The sequence below is a fragment of the Podarcis muralis genome, chromosome 2 (genome assembly GCF_964188315.1).
Source record: "Podarcis muralis chromosome 2, rPodMur119.hap1.1, whole genome shotgun sequence".
NCBI classification, from domain to species: Eukaryota; Metazoa; Chordata; class Lepidosauria; order Squamata; family Lacertidae; genus Podarcis; species Podarcis muralis.
In genome coordinates this window covers 80,529,751-80,547,276 of record NC_135656.1, presented here as the reverse complement: position 1 = coordinate 80,547,276, position 17,526 = coordinate 80,529,751, and the positions used below count along the sequence as shown (strand labels likewise).

At 42.1% G+C, this 17,526-nt stretch overlaps 1 protein-coding gene across 3 annotated transcripts; it reads right to left on the bottom strand.

The window, feature by feature from the left end:
- Positions 1 to 149: 149 nt before the first annotated feature.
- On the bottom strand, positions 150 to 16,846 carry IL17RB (interleukin 17 receptor B). 3 transcript variants are annotated; one of them, XM_028719067.2, is made up of 11 exons: positions 16,425 to 16,846; positions 14,664 to 14,688; positions 12,737 to 12,862; positions 9,913 to 10,031; positions 7,410 to 7,536; positions 6,059 to 6,106; positions 5,035 to 5,186; positions 4,787 to 4,852; positions 3,989 to 4,073; positions 3,448 to 3,555; positions 150 to 1,431 (listed from the first exon to the last, which is right to left on the bottom strand). In XM_028719067.2, exons 1-11 carry the CDS (start codon positions 16,494 to 16,496, stop codon positions 920 to 922), a joined length of 1,440 nt encoding a protein of 479 aa, XP_028574900.2. In that variant the 5' UTR covers positions 16,497 to 16,846; the 3' UTR covers positions 150 to 919. The 3 variants fall into 3 exon arrangements, with proteins under 3 accessions (XP_028574900.2, XP_077781046.1, XP_077781048.1); XM_077924920.1 differs by lacking the exon at positions 16,425 to 16,846 and adding an exon at positions 16,157 to 16,276; XM_077924922.1 differs by lacking the exons at positions 4,787 to 4,852; positions 16,425 to 16,846 and adding an exon at positions 16,157 to 16,281.
- Between the last annotated feature and the right edge of the window lie 680 nt (positions 16,847 to 17,526).

Here is a 17,526-nt window from a genome sequence, read left to right as displayed (position 1 = left end):
CTCCAGCCGGAGCGTCTCCCTTCTCAGCCTTGCCACTGTGGAGACCCATCAGTCATCCTCCAACTTGCCTCTGTGACTCAAGCTATTTAGCAGGAGCACACATTTCCTCAGCAGTATAAACACACAACAGATCAGGCTCGAGGCGTGGATACTGTACTATACTATGCATTTATTATACATAAATCAGGACAAAGAAAAACATGGCCTTTCTTCTTATCATTCTTCTTGGAGAGAGAAAAACAAAAGCAATACAGAGCAGATGTTCCGCTCATGGGACTCCAGCAATCTGTGCTGGAATGTAAACAGACATGTGAACATGTCATAATCCCACATATCTGCAGCAAGGGTGGAATGGAATTCCCAACAGTACCAGGGTGAGTAATGTCCAGAACAAGAGACAGACACGAACAGGATTTCAATTTCCCAATTGATAAAATCACCCAGGAGTGATGCAACAATCTACTAACAGTCATAGTGAATCTCTTTTCTTGTCATCTCGTCTCAAGGCTGAAGGTCCAGTAATAGGTCACTGACTGCCGTATTGTATAAACATTGTAGAATGGACTGAAACCATGAGTCGTGTGTGTGTCAGGTTGCGATTATGTGGAATCTCAAATGGTCTCTTCTTTGGTTAACAGTTAATAAAGTTTGAGGGATTTTCCTTGCAACTTATGTCACACTCCCTGTCTCCCAGAAGCAGGAGCAAGGTGAGAATATGGGAGAATATGGACAAAAGGCATTAGGCCCCTAAGGCTTAGACTCAGCCGGGGGTGGGGGGATGATGACTAAAGGCACATTCCTTGCTCAGCTTGCTCCTGCTTCCGGGAGCAAGGTGAGGAAATGAAAAGTTTCAGAATTTTATTCTGTGGAACATTTGGACACATCAATGACAGATCTGACACTTTAACTTTGTACTTCACTATACTTTGTGCTCTGAAAGGTCTCTACAAAAGGAATCAATATCCTTCATTAGGACATACTTTGGACATATATTCAAAGGACTTGGGAGACTGTTCGTTGGATTCTTTTCACTGAAAGAAACCACCATGTATTTATGGAGAGAAGACTGGTTTTTCCAGTCACTGCAAAAAAGGTTAAATGCAAACTTGAACATACATTCAGAGTTCCCACTGTGGCTGTCTACAGTTGTTCTGCAAGTCGAATCACATGCAGGATTTGCATTGTTTGGACTGAGAAAAATAATTTTATCAGCAATTTCTTTCTGAGTTGCAAGCCACTGTACTGGTCCCATTTCAGCAATTCTCAGTTTTTGCCATGCATCTATAATGACATTACTATGACAGCACTCATGTAGAAATTCAGCAAAAGCAAGGACAGTATGCTGAAAACATACTTCTTGGGAATATACAACAAGGATTGTAGCAGGTATATGTTGCATTAGTGGAGAAAGAGCCCAGTTTCTACCTGCACCTGTTAACAAAAGTAAAACCCACAAACTGTTAAATACAACCTTTTGGAGCAAGCAAAGTTCATTGTTAAGTGCCTTTAAAAATAGCATTTGTTTACTTGAATTTACAAAGCAGAAAGATTTGTTTAATATATACAAAATACTAAACATATAGAAACTACACCAAATACATAACTATTAATACCAGGAGGGAAAAGGTTTGTTTGTTAATATCCGACCTGCTCCTGCTTTTTGTAGAGAAAATGGAAGCCAGTAGTTGATAACACGTTACTGTCTGCCATCCCTCAAACTATATATATTCCATAAATTTGGGAATTCATTATTTTCCCAATCCTAATCAGAAATGTTTCATCCCTGAGCCTCCCAAATATTTGCTACAGTATTTGCCAACAAGTGCCAGACATGTATGTCAGTCCTATGCACACTGGCAGAGGAAGGGGGGGAGTGTACCGCCCCCAGCAGCGCGATCCTGGCAGGGTGCCATCACGGCTGCCCCCCCTTCTGCACGCCACGCCCCTACGGGCAGTGTGCCACATCCATGGGACGCATGCCAGCCCCGCCCCTGCCTGCTCTCTGCCCCTCGGTGCCGGAGCATGAAGCTCTGCCACTGTCTATGCATATCAACTCAGAATTGAGTTCCATTGCCCTACGGTTAAATCCTGACTGTACTCTCATATTAAAGAGTAAGTCACAATGAAGCTTACTTTGCTACTTCAATAAACATGGCTTTGTTACCTGAATAGCACTGGACTGGAAAAAACTAGATGTGAAATACCTGCCAGGCTACAATACACATATGATCACTTAAATCTAACTTAGTGGGTTACAAGTTGTGTATGCCTGGTTCAAAAACTTGTTCAATGACTTTAAAGCTAACATGATCCAAAGTAGATATTCAAAAATGAATGCAATACTGTGGTGAATATCATGGAATTAATATTGCACCTTTCTATGCTGTTGGTTGTAAACTAGTTTTATTGGTGAAACAATTTAATTAGAAGTTGGAGAGCCATGCTGCCTGAAAGTCGAGTTAATGTAGATTCCGGCGTATAAGGCGGCTTTCGAACCCCAGAAAATCTCAAAAGCCTTATACACCGGGTATGGTTGTGGCAGGTGGCGACGGCTGTGCGGGAGGCAGCCAGGCAGCAGCTGTGGGCTGGAGAGAGTTAACATGCGCGGTGGGCAGCCAGGCAGCAGCTGCGGGTTCGAGAGAAGAACCGGCGGCGACTCTTCCCACGCACCCCGTTCCAAGCCCTTGCCCTCTCGCTCGCTTGCCCTGCCACCATGGGGACCGCTGGATAGAAGGCAGCTATCCCGAAGCAGCAGCAACTGCAGCCTCCCCTTCCCACAGCAAGGTGGAGCGTGGCTTCGGCTGGGGCTCCAAGGAGCTGGGCATCCCCGTAACTGCCAGAACTACCAGCCGGTAAGCGCAGCCCCTTGCTTTGCTGGATGGCCGATCGGGCCCCGCCTCGCCTCAGGCTGCTGCTAGTTGGCTGCCGGTGGGGGTAGTCTTATACAGTGAGTATATCCCAAATTTTATATTTTAACAGGAAAAGTTGGGGGTCGTCTAATATGCCCGGTTGCCTAATACACCGGAATCTACAGTACTACTTCTCCCAAATGTTCTAATCTCCTATTTCCCTCTGTACTGGATACAAGGGAATGGCAGCGAAGGGGAGGTCAACACATAAAACCTCAGTCAGCTTTCCTTTCTACCCTCCCCTTGAGGGAAGATGCCAAGGAAGAAAAGGCTCTATTTGTCATCTCATTTACACTCAAGAGCTTTGTCTCTCCCTCAAACTGCTTACAGAAGTACATCAGCTTTGCAACCCGTTTAGTCACAGCAAAACAAAAACACATACACCATCCTTCACACAAAGTGCACAAGTGCATATTATTTTAGTGTAGGAAAATCAGCATGTGTGAGAGTGACTGAGTCTAAGGAAACGAAGTGTTTCTTTATTAAAACAACAACAAAAAAGCCTTATGGCTTTCTCTGAGGAAAGACAAAAACTTACCATACTTCCTCTTGTAATGCAGTAGAGCAGCAACCATGCATACTATCAGAAATAAGGAAGCAAGTAGGCAACAAATAATTATGTAATTGCCTACAAAATCTGTTGAGACTGGAAGAGAAAAAGAATTGTCAGTTGCATAAGAAACCTGTAGTGAATAACCTTGTAAAGCAAAGGCCTAGTATATAAAAAAAGCTAAAATTGGCTTTTCTACATCCACCAAAGCTCTTTAAAAAAGTAACTCAGTTGGACATCACTAAGAAAACCTAGAAAGTAAACTGTGGAAGCAATGTTCTAAGGCTTAACAGAGGCAGGAACAGATAATTTCCCCTAAGAGAGATACATTTGAGGGCAGGATCACTGGAGAAAGAAGAGATTTGGCCAAGGTTAAAAAAACAAGTCCCTCTTCCTTCCACTGCTTCATCTATTCCAACTTTTCCTTCATATTCCCCCTCTGCCTCTTTCGTCCTTCTGATAAAGGCCAACCACTACACCAGCTTACTGTTGCCTACACTGAAGTGAAATTCAGCAGGTTTCAGCTAACCATCTGTAGGTTCTTCAGTACACAGCTCCTGATGCTCTGCATGTCTTGGGCAATGGCCTTCGCATAGTGGAAAACGAGGAATTAGCTGGAAGATTTAAAATAAACCCACAAGGCAGCTAAATTATGTGCTCACAAAAATATTCTTTTTATTTTTCTTAACAACCTTGTATCCCTGATTGGCCCCTCCAATTTCTTATTGTAGTACATAAACAAAATTCAAATCTGAAAATAAGGACTGTATTCAAAGGCTCTGACTAAAGTAATCTTCCTCCAGCTGAGGAAGGGGACCTTTGGATACAACCCAGTATTTCCTAAAAATATTTGTTTTCTTTTTCAAACTTGACATAAAAAGGCTTAGCACAGTATAATCCTATACATGTTTACTCAGAGGTCAGTCACATTATATTCAGTGTGACTTACTTCAAGTGTAAAAGATGATACTGGTCACAGTAATCCTAACACCTGAACTGTGCTGTTGGGGGGGGGGGGGGAGGATTCTCTGTCACCACTAGCAGGGGATTGCATGACAAATGCCACAGGTAGTTTGAATCCTAAATCCCCTCTCCAAAAGCATATTATTGTTTCAAAATTAAAAAAATGGGGTTGGGTCTCTTTTAAACAAACATGTATTTGCGTATAACGTACAGTTAGCCCTTTAATATGGAAAAAGGTCTGAAAACATGTTTTATTAGATTTAAGCAGTAGTATGAGAAAGCACATGCAGAACGATAATTAGAAACAGTGTCTAGAACTCACAATAGATTTGTTTTTTCCTTTTAAGCTGAAGTTAGATTTTACCTCTTTAAAGGTTCTGTTGCTTTGATCAGTCAACAATATTTTTTCAGAAATTCTAGTATCATTCCCCTAATCCAAAGAGAAAACAAGATAAAAATTATATGCCTAATTATTACGTACAGCTTCAAAAAACCAAATACATATTTGTACAGAGCCCTTTGGATTCTTCTTCTTTTTGCTTTGTAAAATTCTTGACTATGTTTCTTAAAAGCAGTAAATTTGCACTAATGCTTGTTACTCTCTTCACCTACCTTGGTAACCACGATATGATCATACAGGTCACCTGATGGATCAGGCTCATGAAGGCGGATTACATATTTGGAACAAAAGGGACTTGCTGTAAAGTTCACTACCACTTCTGACTTCTTGTGGCATACTGTTATATTTGGGGCCCATAAGCTTCCTGTGAAATAGAGAAGTGTCTGTTAAATCTTATGCCAAAATAATTTCTATTGAAATTTCAGTAGTCCTTAAAGTAGGGTTATCCTACATGGTGGTGGCCTTCCTTCCTATGTTGTTGGACACCCAACTCCCATGAGGCCCAGCCATCGTGGCCAATGATCAGGGATGAGGAAAGCTGTAGCACAGCATCTGAAAGATGACATAATGGCCACTCAGCCGTAAAAAGCAGGCGCACAATTGCTGCTAAGGCACCATAGCTAATCAGCACTAAACATACAAAAATCCTACATGTTCAGTTAAAGAACTGATATACTGTAGCACTGGTGTTTCAAGCACTTTACTTCAGATTGCCAACCACCTTGCAGAGGTATTGGGGTGGAAAGGTGGGAAGCACCTGTTTTGAATAATGATCAAATAGCCCTGAGCCACTCCTCCCAACCACTACTGAATTCTGCTTTCCACATATTGTATCCCAGGGATAGCCTAACTACTGTAATTGATGCTCTGATAACTACTAGGTTAAATTGCTCTCTCCCCCCTTGCTTGAACAAGACGTCTTAGTTGGATACAACCCATTACAGTGGTACCTCAGGTTACATATGCTTCAGGTTACAGACTCTGCTAACCCAGAAATAGTACCTTGGGTTAAGAAATTTGCTTCAGGATGAGAACAGAAATCGTGCTCCGGTGGCGCGGTGGCAGCTGGAGGCCCCATTAGCTAAGTGGTGCTTCAGGTTAAGAACAGTTTCAGGTTAAGAACGGGCCTCCAGAACGAATTAAGTACGTAACCAGAGGTACCACTGTATTTGAAACCCTCTTTTTATTTGGAATGAAAATACTTTTCAACATCACTAATGAATAGTTTGCACTTACCTTTCTCTATGCAAGTTTTACAGTATTTTAACACACTGTCTTTACAACCTGAATGTAAATAAAGATTTTTTACAATTAGAAACTGGGCAAACTTTTAATATTAAGATACAGCATATTAAGTGAAGAATCTCATTTGCACAAAATCTTTTCAGAATGGAACCTAAATGCCAGATACTAAACTGTTCACCTGGAAAACAGATATTAAGGAATCCTATCATGGCAACTGGGACGCAGGTGGCGCTGTGGTCTAAACCACAGAACCTAGGGCTTGCCAATCAGGTTGGCGGTTCGAATCCCCACGACGGGGTGAGCTCCCATTGTAGCAGTTCGAAAGCACGTCAAAGTGCAAGCAGATAAATAGGTACTACTCCGGCGGGAAGGTAAACGGCGTTTCCGTGCGCTGCTCTGGTTTGCCAGAAGCGGCTTAGTCATGCTGGCCACATGACCCGGAAGCTGTCTGCGGACAAACACCAGCTCCCTCGGCCTATAGAGCAAGATGAGCATGCAACCCCAGAGTCGTCCACGACTGGACCTAATGGTCAGGGGTCCCTTTACCTTTATCTATCATAGCAACTGCAGTAGCTTTAACAAATACTGCAGAAGTATCTTACAATTGCTTTGTAGCTCGATGAGCTTGGTCAGTAAAAGAATTCTCATATCACTCTGTTTAAGGTTGTGTGTAATTGTAGTAGTGATAAGGGGGAAGCACTGTAGCTAAGTAGCAGAACACCTACTTTGCAGAAGCACCAATTCAAGCTCCTGGCATCTCTAAGCAGGGCTGGGTAAGGCTCTTGTTTGATACTGCTGAGCTGCTGCCAGTTAACGTAGAGAGCACGGCACTAGATGGCCCAGTTGTCTGCTTGGTATAAGGCAATTTCCTATTTTCCTTTTCTTTTAAAATGTTTCAGTCTCCCAATCTTGAAATAAATATATTTTCAATGGTTAGGCTCACTTTAGTTAACAAAATATTTTAAAATGTCAGAGAAAGGATCGTTTTACACATTACACAGCTGGGTTTGCCATCACATGGGTAATTAGCAGCATGCCTCGGCTGATCTCATAAATTGGATAATTCATGTATTTATTATGCATCCATGTTGGTTGCATTTACACATTGCATTGGAGCCAGAGAAAACTTAGCTGGATCCATTACTTTGTGTGCAATACACACACACATATATATCATATTCATGAATGAAAATATTATGATTTGGATAAACTGAAAACAGTTTATGGTTCTCCTTTTAATAGCTGTTCGTTTAATTTGAAGATAGACTGAAAAGCCCATCAATCTAAACTTACAGCAGGTATTTTCATGTGAAAATATTTAAGACCACATTTGTTCAATTACCTGGAGAAAATCGTTTTATGTGTTTTTTAGGAGGATCAAGACCTGGATTTGGTGGTGGTAGGTTGAAAACTTCAATGTGGTATTCATTATTTTCATCTACTGGAAATCCAATATAGTAGAACTGCCACTGAAATAAGACAAATTTGAAGATCATAATATATTCATATTTGAGCATATTTTTGGAACAAAAAATGAAGATGCTAGAACAGGGGTCGGCAAGGTTTACCTCGCCTGGGCCAGTTCACTGGGCCGGACCGTGCGCGCAGCCGCAATTTCCAGGATCTGCGTCTGTGCAGACACAATTTTCAGCATCTGAGCATGCGCAGGCACGATTTCTGACACTACAGAAGCGAGTTCCCACACCATGCTGTGCCGCTTTAGCGCAGCGTGCAGGGACTCTCCAAGTGGGCAGCTCGATTTGGGGGCGGCTTGTGGGTCGGTTAAATGACCCCCGTGGGCCACTTGTGGCCCATGGGCCTTAGGTTGCCTACACCTGTGCTAGAACATAAGCAAAACAAAAATGAATACAGCTTTCTTTCTCCATTTTCCACAAGTGACAATGTACCCAAATGAAGTAACGAACCAGACATTCTTCTGCTAGTGTATTTATAGGAAGGCTTAGTGCAACTGGAGCTAAAATGAAGCATCAGAATGGACAATATGTTTGAGCATCTCAATAGGAGATGGTCACTTGATTGTGTCACGGTATTTTGGGGAGCCCAAAGCTTAGTTTGGGGGCATACCCCCCGTTACTTATTCATTCATAAGTACATTAGCAATTATTGGAATGGTTCCAGCATGTTTGAAATGTCTTGTGCCAAAATGAAGGGGTGGATCAGAAAATCAGAAAAAGATGCTTTGGCCATCTTGATATTGTAAAAAAAAAGGGGGAAAAAGACGAGCGGCTACAATTCATACACATATACATACACTTTTCAGAATGAGATTTTGCGGCCTTAAATAATACCAGTTTCTTGTCTGGCTTACAATCGGCCTAACTCATTTCTGCAGACTGATCAGGATATAACAAACAGGAGCACCAGCTATATCAACCAGAAGCTTCCAAAGGGTTCCCAGGAATATATTTGGATATAAATAAATAAAAATAAAAAAATGTCAGATCCCAAGCTAGCCACTACAAAGTAACCTTGACATGTATGTTGTTGTTGTTCCATCAGACCAGTAAGTCAGTGGATCGTCAACACTAAAAAACCAAAAGTAAAATTTTAAAATATAAGCCACAGAAGCATCAGCCATATGTTTTGTTGGGGTGTGGGTCTGGCTGAATTTTTAAGTACCAAACAGATAAATGGATGATAACCAACTAAGTCAGGAGTCAGCAAACCTTTTCAGTATGGGGCCAGTCCACTGTGCCTCAGACCTTGTGGGGGGCCAGACTATTTTGGGGGGGGGGGAATGAACACATTCCTATGCCCCACAAACAACCCAGAGATGCATTTTAAATAAAAGGACACATTCTACTCATGTAAAAACACGCTGATTCCTGAACCGTCCACAGGCCGGATTTAGAAGGTGACTGGGCCCCATCTGGCCCCTGGGCCTATGTTTGCCTACCAATGAACTAAGCCATACTCACAGAAGGCTTAAGTCCACTGATTTAAATGAGACTACCAGGAGTATGGCTAACACTGTATGTCAACCATCATGCCTGTGTGTGCTCTTAGAGCAGTGTTTCCCAAACGTTTTTGGGCAACGGCACACCTGTTTACCGGAAAAAAATCTCGCGGCACACCACCATTAAAGCCCCGCCCCCGTGACGTCATTCGGGGAGCCGGCGGCCCGGGCCTGAGCTGGAAGGAGAGGCGGTGCTTTTCGGCACAAGGCAATCGGCCTGGAATTGTTTCCCGCGCGCTGCGAAAGGGAACAGCTGCGGTCGCGCGAACCCTCCGGCGCTGGGAGGGGAAAGGGCGGAGTCGCAGAGCACCAGCTGGCCGAGCGGTTGCGCGCAGCGTTGCGCTTTTGGAGAGCGTGCGGCTGCTGCTAGGGGATCCGGGGACGTGAGCAGGCCTGGCCCGACCCGGGTTGAAGGAGGACAAGCTGGCAGCGCGCCAAGTGAGTTCGGTTGCGCACGACGGCCCCCGCTCCCCCCACCCCCGCCGGATCCTCGCCGCCGCCGCCTCTCGCCCGCCTCCCTCCCACGGCACACCACCCGATGTCTCACGGCACAGTAGTGTGCCGCGGAACACCGGTTGGGAAACACTGTCTTAGAGGATAGCTATCTGAACCATATGGACAGATTTGCTAAAATGTGTTAAGATTCTGTGTTTCAGTGCAGTTAGTTGTGCTGCAATAGCCTTCAAGCTTCTTTCATTCCTGCAATCTTGTAAAAGTTTGCAGTGTTTGACTCTCTGCCTGTTCCATAACCATATCGGTTTGCGGGCTCTTATCTAGCTTTCTGGCTGTAAATCCTTAGATAAATTAAATTGAATTCACATTCTTCCCCATTGCCCCACAGCAGCACAATACAAAATCATTTTCTTACTTTTTCACCACTGAGCATGGTTTGGTTTTGAAACCTTTCTGTGTAATCACATCTAATACAGCTTCGACTTCCTTCCTTCTGCAAACATATCTTGGAGGCATTCAGGAATATAATGCTGCCTGGAAAGAGAACAAACAAAAAACTCGCGTTATCTTATTTGTGTTCAAAGTGTTATAGAAATACTAGCTGTTTACTAGGCATTGCTCTGAAATTCTAAGACACCCCCCCAAAAAAAAATCTGAGGTTTTGAAATCAGCAATTAAAATCACTGCAGTGGGAATGCCGACCTATTAAACAATTTTGGAATGAAATATATGAAGAAATCAAAAAGATGTTTAAAATATCTTTCAGTAAAAAACCGGAGGCATTCCTTTGAGGTATAATCACAAATGATATTCCTGACAATCAAAGGAAAGTATTCCTTTATGCAACGACAGCTGCCAGGATGCTTATAGCAAAAAATTGGAAAGGGAGAAAAATCCCATCAATGAAAGAATGGCAAATTAAATTTTGTGAATGTATAAATCTGGCAAGCATTCATAAGGGGACAATCGGACCAGAAATTATTAAAAGAATGGGGATGTGCTAAAGAGTATATGAAAAAACATTGTTCTGGAGTAAGCATATCGGTATGTAATGAATGATGCTTTGCAGGGTTAAAGAAAAAGAAATTTGGTGTAAAAAGTATGAAGATAGAAGTAATCTACATTAGACACAACAATTGGGAAAGAGTAAAATTTTTAAGGTCTTAGAACAAAGGAAGTAAGTCAATATGTGTAAATGTATGTAATGACTAGATTAGAATGAAGATATGGTTTTATTTGTGCTTTTTTGGTTTTTTCTTTCTTTCTTTTGTGTTCTGTTTTTCTTTCTTGTTTGTATAGTTTTATTTTGGAATCAATGTTTGTAATTTTTGTTGTAATTTTGCATTGAAAATAAAATTTATAAAAAATAAAAAATAAAATAAAATCACTGCAGTTTTGAAAGATTCAGTCTGCTGTCTTGATTCAAAGTGGCACCCAGTTGTCTCCAAACAGACAAAAACCTCCTTCTTAATCTCAGGAACCATTATGCAAAAAAAACAAGTATATATTAATGTCCTAAATCAGGGGTGGGGCACTGGCTCTTTAGATATTGTTTGCCTCCCAACTATCATCAGTTTCAGCCCAGCATGGGCAATAGTCAAGGATGATGGGAGTTATGGTTCAGCCAAGATCCCAACCCCTGCTCCAAGTAAATATGCAGTTAGCGCCTCTCTAAATCCACACAAAGCTGCTTCACAGAGTGACATATCTGCCCACCATTATGTTTTGTTCCAGTTTCTACCACGTGTATCTGTATGCTTTAAGTGGTGGTAAACATGTGTATGCCAGTTGTGTGTTCACAAAGGACATAAAAGTATTTTTGTATATGCTTATCAGCTAGATGCCAGGGAACGGAGGAGGAAGAGAGCAGTGAAATAAAGAACTGGGGTGTGAGTTTAAGATTTCAACACCCACCCACACCAAAGCATTAATCTAAGATAAATAATCAAATCAGTATTATGCAAAACAAGGCTAGGGGAAAGTGACCTTGTTGTGGTCAATCCTTCTCTTTTTTGTACTGTATGTGTGATTATTTCTCACATACTGATCAGTTTTACTGGGTTTTCCCACACAGGTTTACAGTTAAATAATTAAGTGAACTGAGATATACACACCAGGCATACATATACAGTTAAACCTCAGAACCTGAATGCCTCCATTTTGGAACGTTTTGGCTCCCAAACACCAAAAGCCCAGAACTAAATGCTCCAGTTTTTGAACTTTTTTCAGAAGCCGAACATCCGACGCAGCTTCCGCTTGAGTGCAGAAAGCTCCTGCAAGCAGTTAGAAGCCGTGCCTCGATTGTCGAACATTTTGGAAGCCAAACAGGCTTCCAGAATGGATTGCGTTCAACAACCGAGGTTTGACCGTACTCCCCATTTTAGGGGAAAGGCTGTGGCTCAGTGGTACAGCACCTGTCTTGCATCACAAGGTCCTAGGCTCAATCCCTATTATCTCCAGGTAGGGAAAGTCCCACCTGAAAACGAAGAGAGCCACTGCCTGCGTTAACAGTACTGGGCTAGGTGGACCCAATGGTCTGACTCAGTAATAGGCAGCTTCTTATGTTCCTAAGTGATAGGTGTTGGTGAAATTGCTGTGTGATTAGGAATGCAAAGAAAGCACCAACCGCAGAGACTCTTAAAACACACTACATATTTTCTTTTGTTGCATTGCATTTATGTAAGTGGAAACAACCTTACTCTGAATATTCCTCCTCCCCACCAAACTGAAATGGAGCCCCTGGTTCTATTGCTAGCAGAAGTCAGAGCTGAAAGGGCCAAATCAAAGCAGAATGGACTGGTACTCATGATGCATGTAAACATATGTTACACTTCAAACTTGAGTGCAAGATTTGGTGTGGGCTACACTATCCATTCTGAAGGAAATCAGCCCTGAGTGCTCACTGGAAGGACAGATCCTGAAGCTGAGGCTCCAATACTTTGGCTACCTCGTGAGAAGAGAAGACTCCAAGGAAAAGATCCTGGTGTTGGGAAAGATTGAGGGCACAAGGAGAAGGGGACGACAGAGGATGAGATGGTTGGACAGTGTTCTTGAGGCTACCAGCATGAGTTTGACCAAACTGCGGGAGGCAGTGGAAGACAGGAGTGCCTGGCGTGCTCTGGTCCATGGGGTCATGAAAAGTCGGACATGACTAAACAACAACAAGACTAAAAAAGACAGCCTCTATCCAATTTTATAAATGAGTTTCATAATAAGTCTGTTGCACTAACGAGACCTACCGTCTACACCAAGGCTCCAGGTTATATTAAAGTTGCACTTTCCCTGCCTCTCAATGATCTTTGCATCGAGGCCAGAAATATCTGATGGTACAAATTCGTGCTCCTTCAGCAGCTCAATAGAAGGCCCTTGGAAAGACAAAGAATCAGAGATCAGTGCAACCTAAAGGATTACCTATTTTAAAATAAACACTGCTATATCCTGACAGTCGTCCAGAATCTTTAATAGTTAGTATCACTTAGCATGCAGGATTCATAGTAATGGCCAGGACCCAGAAAAAGACATAACATATCTGAAAAGTATATGTGATGAACAGACAACGCTTGTAGGCTTTCAAGATGTTCTGTGAAAATATGAGGAATATTGTAAAAAAGGGAATAAGATTGGGGATGTTATATTTTAAAGGCAATATTAAAATTAGAAAAAGTGTGAATAAGTAAACAAAACGGAAGATTGGCAGAGAAACTGGGGGAAGTAAAAAAAAAGAAGATTATGTGATAAATTCTGATATTGGTTATATAAATTTGTATTTGAAAATGAATAAAAATATTATAAAAAGAAAAAGATATAACATAAAAACATGGAATATCATGAAATTATTTTCCAGCTAATGGCCATTGGGGGTAAAATTCAGGTGTGTAAGCAAAAAAAAAGCAACTTGTCCCAGTGGCACGGGAGAGCACATATTCTGCTGGCTACTACTTTTTCTTATGGATTTACCCCCACGCACAAACCTAGGAATAAGTGGCAGGAATAATTTTAAAGGAAAGCAGTGAATGAAACAATATGAATATATAAAGTGCCAAATCATTGCACTGTTCAGCTGTTTTCACTGCTTTCCTGTGCTGGCTAAGACACTGTAGGTGCTTACGAGAATTTGGTGGGCTCACTAGCTTCCAGAGCAGGCTTTCTGGTTAAATTCTGGAATTTTAAACCATGACATAATGATCTGGACTGAATAATATGAAAGTGAGGGTAGCAAGAACTCCATCATTACTACTCCACAACCATCTATGTGTAGCGCCTTCCAATTGTGGGAACATATATGTAATTTAGCAGAGTTTAAACGATCCCCTGTTTGAGTTTATGCAGCGGCAAGCGGGTTGCTAACTCGTTTGAGTCCTATCAATAATTATACCTTCCTGGTTGATAATCCCTTTCTGTCCCTCTTAAAGATAACACACATGAATCTGACTCATACTAACACAAACTACTATCAGATTAATTCAGGTTTACAGAGTTGTTCCTGAAGGCAGGCTTAGGTTACATAACAGATAAGCTATATACAGTGGTACCTCAGGTTAAGAATTTAATTCGTTCTGGAAGTCCGTTCTTAACTTGAAACTGTTCTTAACTGTTCTTAAAGCTACCACTTTAGCTAATGGGGCCTGCCCTTTAATCACAATTAAAACTAAAGATAATTTTTGAGACACTAAAGGAAAAACTCAGTCATAATCCAATACACAGAAGTTACCACTCACTGCTGAAAAGATATATTTTGTTTTTCAATATTTGTTGCGGAAATAAAAAAGTCTTTAAAAAGAACCTGAAGTACATTCTTAACTTGCAATTTTGATATCAATTGATCAAAATTGGCCATAACCAATTGATCTATAGGTTAAATCTTGCGGCAATATCCAACATACAATAGGACTAGTTACAGATGGGTAGCCGTGTTGGTCTGCCATAGTCAAAACAAAAAAAATTCCTTCCAGTAGCACCTTAAAGACCAACTAAGTTAGTTCTTGGTATGTGCATGCACATACCAAGTGTGCATGCACATACCAAGTGTGCATGCACACGAAAGCTCATACCAAGAACTAACTTAGTTGGTCTTTAAGGTGCTACTGGAAGGAATTTTTTTTGTTTATACAATAGGACTGCACTGATAAATTAAAATCTTAAAATACATGTTTTATTTATACATACCATTTTCTTCGTAACACTCAATGGACTGTAATAAAAAGAAAATGAGAATATTTATTATTATTATTATTATTATTTTATTTTTATTATTATTATTCCCTGCCACGGTTTACAGATAAAAATAAGAGCAGTTAAAAACATAGGAGGAAACAATTAAAAAACACTGATATAATTAAAACAGCACGGCACCACCCATTCCATTAAAAACAGTTCCTATAAATCTGTCAGAACAAGAAATCTTCAGCAGCCAGAAAAATAACAAGGAGGAAGCCAGTCTAACATCTACAGGGAGGGAGTTCCAAAATCTGGAAGCAGTCACTGAGAAGTAAAGCAAAAAAAAAAAAAAAACCAAAATGCTACTTTGTCCTAATAAAATAAAATTCCAGTTGTATAGATGCATGAATTTCACATGGAAATGTGGATTTTATGAAGCTAACAATCACCCCTCCTACAAAGCCCTCACTACTGGGATTTTTAAAAATGTGTTTAGCAAACAATGATCACAACCAAAGTGTGTTGGCATCCATCTGTCCTGGGAGACAATGGAAAAGTGCACTTAAGGGGTAAAGTAGGAATTAATAAATCCAATGATTTTGAAAATAAGTACTGACACAGGCTCAGCATTCATTCTTCACCTCAAGATCTCCCAATACTGAACTACTTTTGGGGCCCAGTATCACTAGCCACAACAATTCTGGGGAGAAATCTGCCACTTTTGGGATTTCTAGCTAGCTGGACTCAATGCTTTTTTTGACATACAGAGTGGCACTCACCTCCACATCAGAAAGTCCTACATTGTCCTTCCTACAGAGTTTAAATGCAGGGATTGCTGAGCTTGTATTACCATTTTGAAAAGAAATCCGATACTCTAACCTAACCAATTAAACTTTTAGTTGACTATCCATCTACTTAAAACATTTCAGCCGTATATTTCACACCTAATTATTATTTTTAAGAGAAATGGTTTAATTTATTCCTTGCATTTACAGTCTGTCCATCATCAAATAGTGGATGGATTACAAAGATAAAACATTTAAAGTTAAAGGTACAATTAAAACCTTTAAATAAAAACCACAAAAAACAATCGGTATCGGCATGAGGCAGCAGCACAAAACTGCAGGGCACAAAAATGCACAGCGATATGAGTTTGTTTACACACATCCCCGTGTCTGTATTCAAGATGTGGGAGTGCAGAAGATGAGGTCCCAGGTTTAGTTCCCGCCAGGTCGGTCCGGTAAAAACTCTGGACTGAAAGAAACCCCAAGCGCCCTTCTCGCTGCAAGCAATGCTAGTTGGACCGGTATTCTGACCCTCGTCTGAAAGCATCCTCGCATGATGCTTCGCATGGTGGTCCTACTGGCATCCCAGAGTTTCTAAAAAGCGACCACTGTGAGCGCCGCACCCCACAGTCACCTTTGACTGGACTCAGCCGTCCAGGGGTCCTTCCCCTTTTTAGCTTTACTACCGCATTAGTGTTACCCCTAACATTTAGGTACCGAGGGATTCGCACGATCTCTGGGAAAAGGAGACTCGGTAGCACACGACCCTGCTGCGCGGCGCGAACATTTCGCTCCCATCCCTGCTACAGTTTCGAAAAAGAGGTTGCAACCTTGGCTGGACAAGAGCTAAGTTATTACAGGCAGAAGCCCGACAGGGGCTGCGCTGCAGGCTTCCCCGAGATGCCTCACGCGGGGAGGGCGGCAGCTCCAACGCGCAACAGCACATGGCGGAGAAAGAAGAAAGGGGTTTTAAAGCCCCGCTTACCGGCCGATCTTCTCCCTCAGAGATGCCTAGGTTCAGCCCCGCGCTCAGCAACAGCCACACAGCCGCGTTCATGCTCTTTGGCGTCTACGCCTCCGCCTCCTTGTTCGCTTGCTGGCTTCCCTTCCTGGCCGCCTTCCCGCCATTTATAACTTGCCTCCCCTCGCCCCCGCCCCTCACCGGCCTCCGGTCAGCCAGCAACTAGTTGCTTCAAGGCAGGCAGTAGCCAGCACTTCAGCGCCTCCGGTACCAGCCCTCTCTCCCACCTTCCTGCAGGGCTAGAGGCCCCGACTTCATGAAAACCAAGCGACCGAGATTATTTCCACGTGCAAGCTTGTTTGTTGCAGTTGCTCGGTCTTTGAGAGGCGAGCAGCAAAGAGCCAGTTTTTCTTTCTCTCTTTTTAAGTGTCTGATCTGCCGTCATTGGTCAGCAACTCCAAGGTGCCCAGGGGTCCCTTCGCTCCAATAATATTTGAGGGGGCCACCCCCCCCCCCAGTTGATGGCCATTGCCAGGGCCGGATTTAGGTTTGATGAGGCCCTAAGCTACTGAAGGTAATGGGGCTCTTTATATGTCCTGCTGTCCTTTGTGAACAACAAATTGTGGCTGTTTTTATATGCTATATGGTAATTTATGGACCTAATAGGTATCTAAAGCCATTTACACATAACAAAATATGTATTTTATCAAAGTAATTGTTACAACCATTCCATGAAGAATGTGGGCACCCTCTATATAGAAATGACCAAACCAGTGATATTTTAGGGAACAGGCTAGCAGGCTTACTTACATAATAGGAGCCTACACAACACAAAATGCTGTTGCTGTATGTAGGTTTTATTTCATTTGTTTTTTATCTTATATTTTGGAAAGGTACATCCAGGTAATTTTTTTGGGGGGGGCCCAAGAGAGTGGGGCCCTAAGTTATAGCTTGGTTAGCTTATACGGAAATCTGGCACCGGCCATTGCCATTCAAATGGTGTGCATGCCTCTTGTGATCGATTATGCGGCGCAGGGCTTACCTGTCCGTCCGTCCCCAATAATATATTCAAGTTGTCGCCCCAGTCAGCAGCCTGCAATAAAGTTCCTTTTGAAAAATGCTGCTC

Excerpts from the sequence above, each read along its gene's own strand:
- IL17RB (XM_077924920.1), bottom strand. The coding sequence starts at position 16,237 with ATGGGAGCGAAATGTTCGCGCCGCGCAGCAGGGTCGTGTGCTACCGAG. Across the intron at positions 12,863-14,663 it reads TGAGTGTTACGAAGAAAATG|GGCCTTCTATTGAGCTGCTG; the intron begins GTATGTATAAAT and ends TGTCTTTCCAAG. Across the intron at positions 7,537-9,912 it reads CCATGCTCAGTGGTGAAAAA|TGGCAGTTCTACTATATTGG; the intron begins GTAAGAAAATGA and ends GTCTTATTTCAG.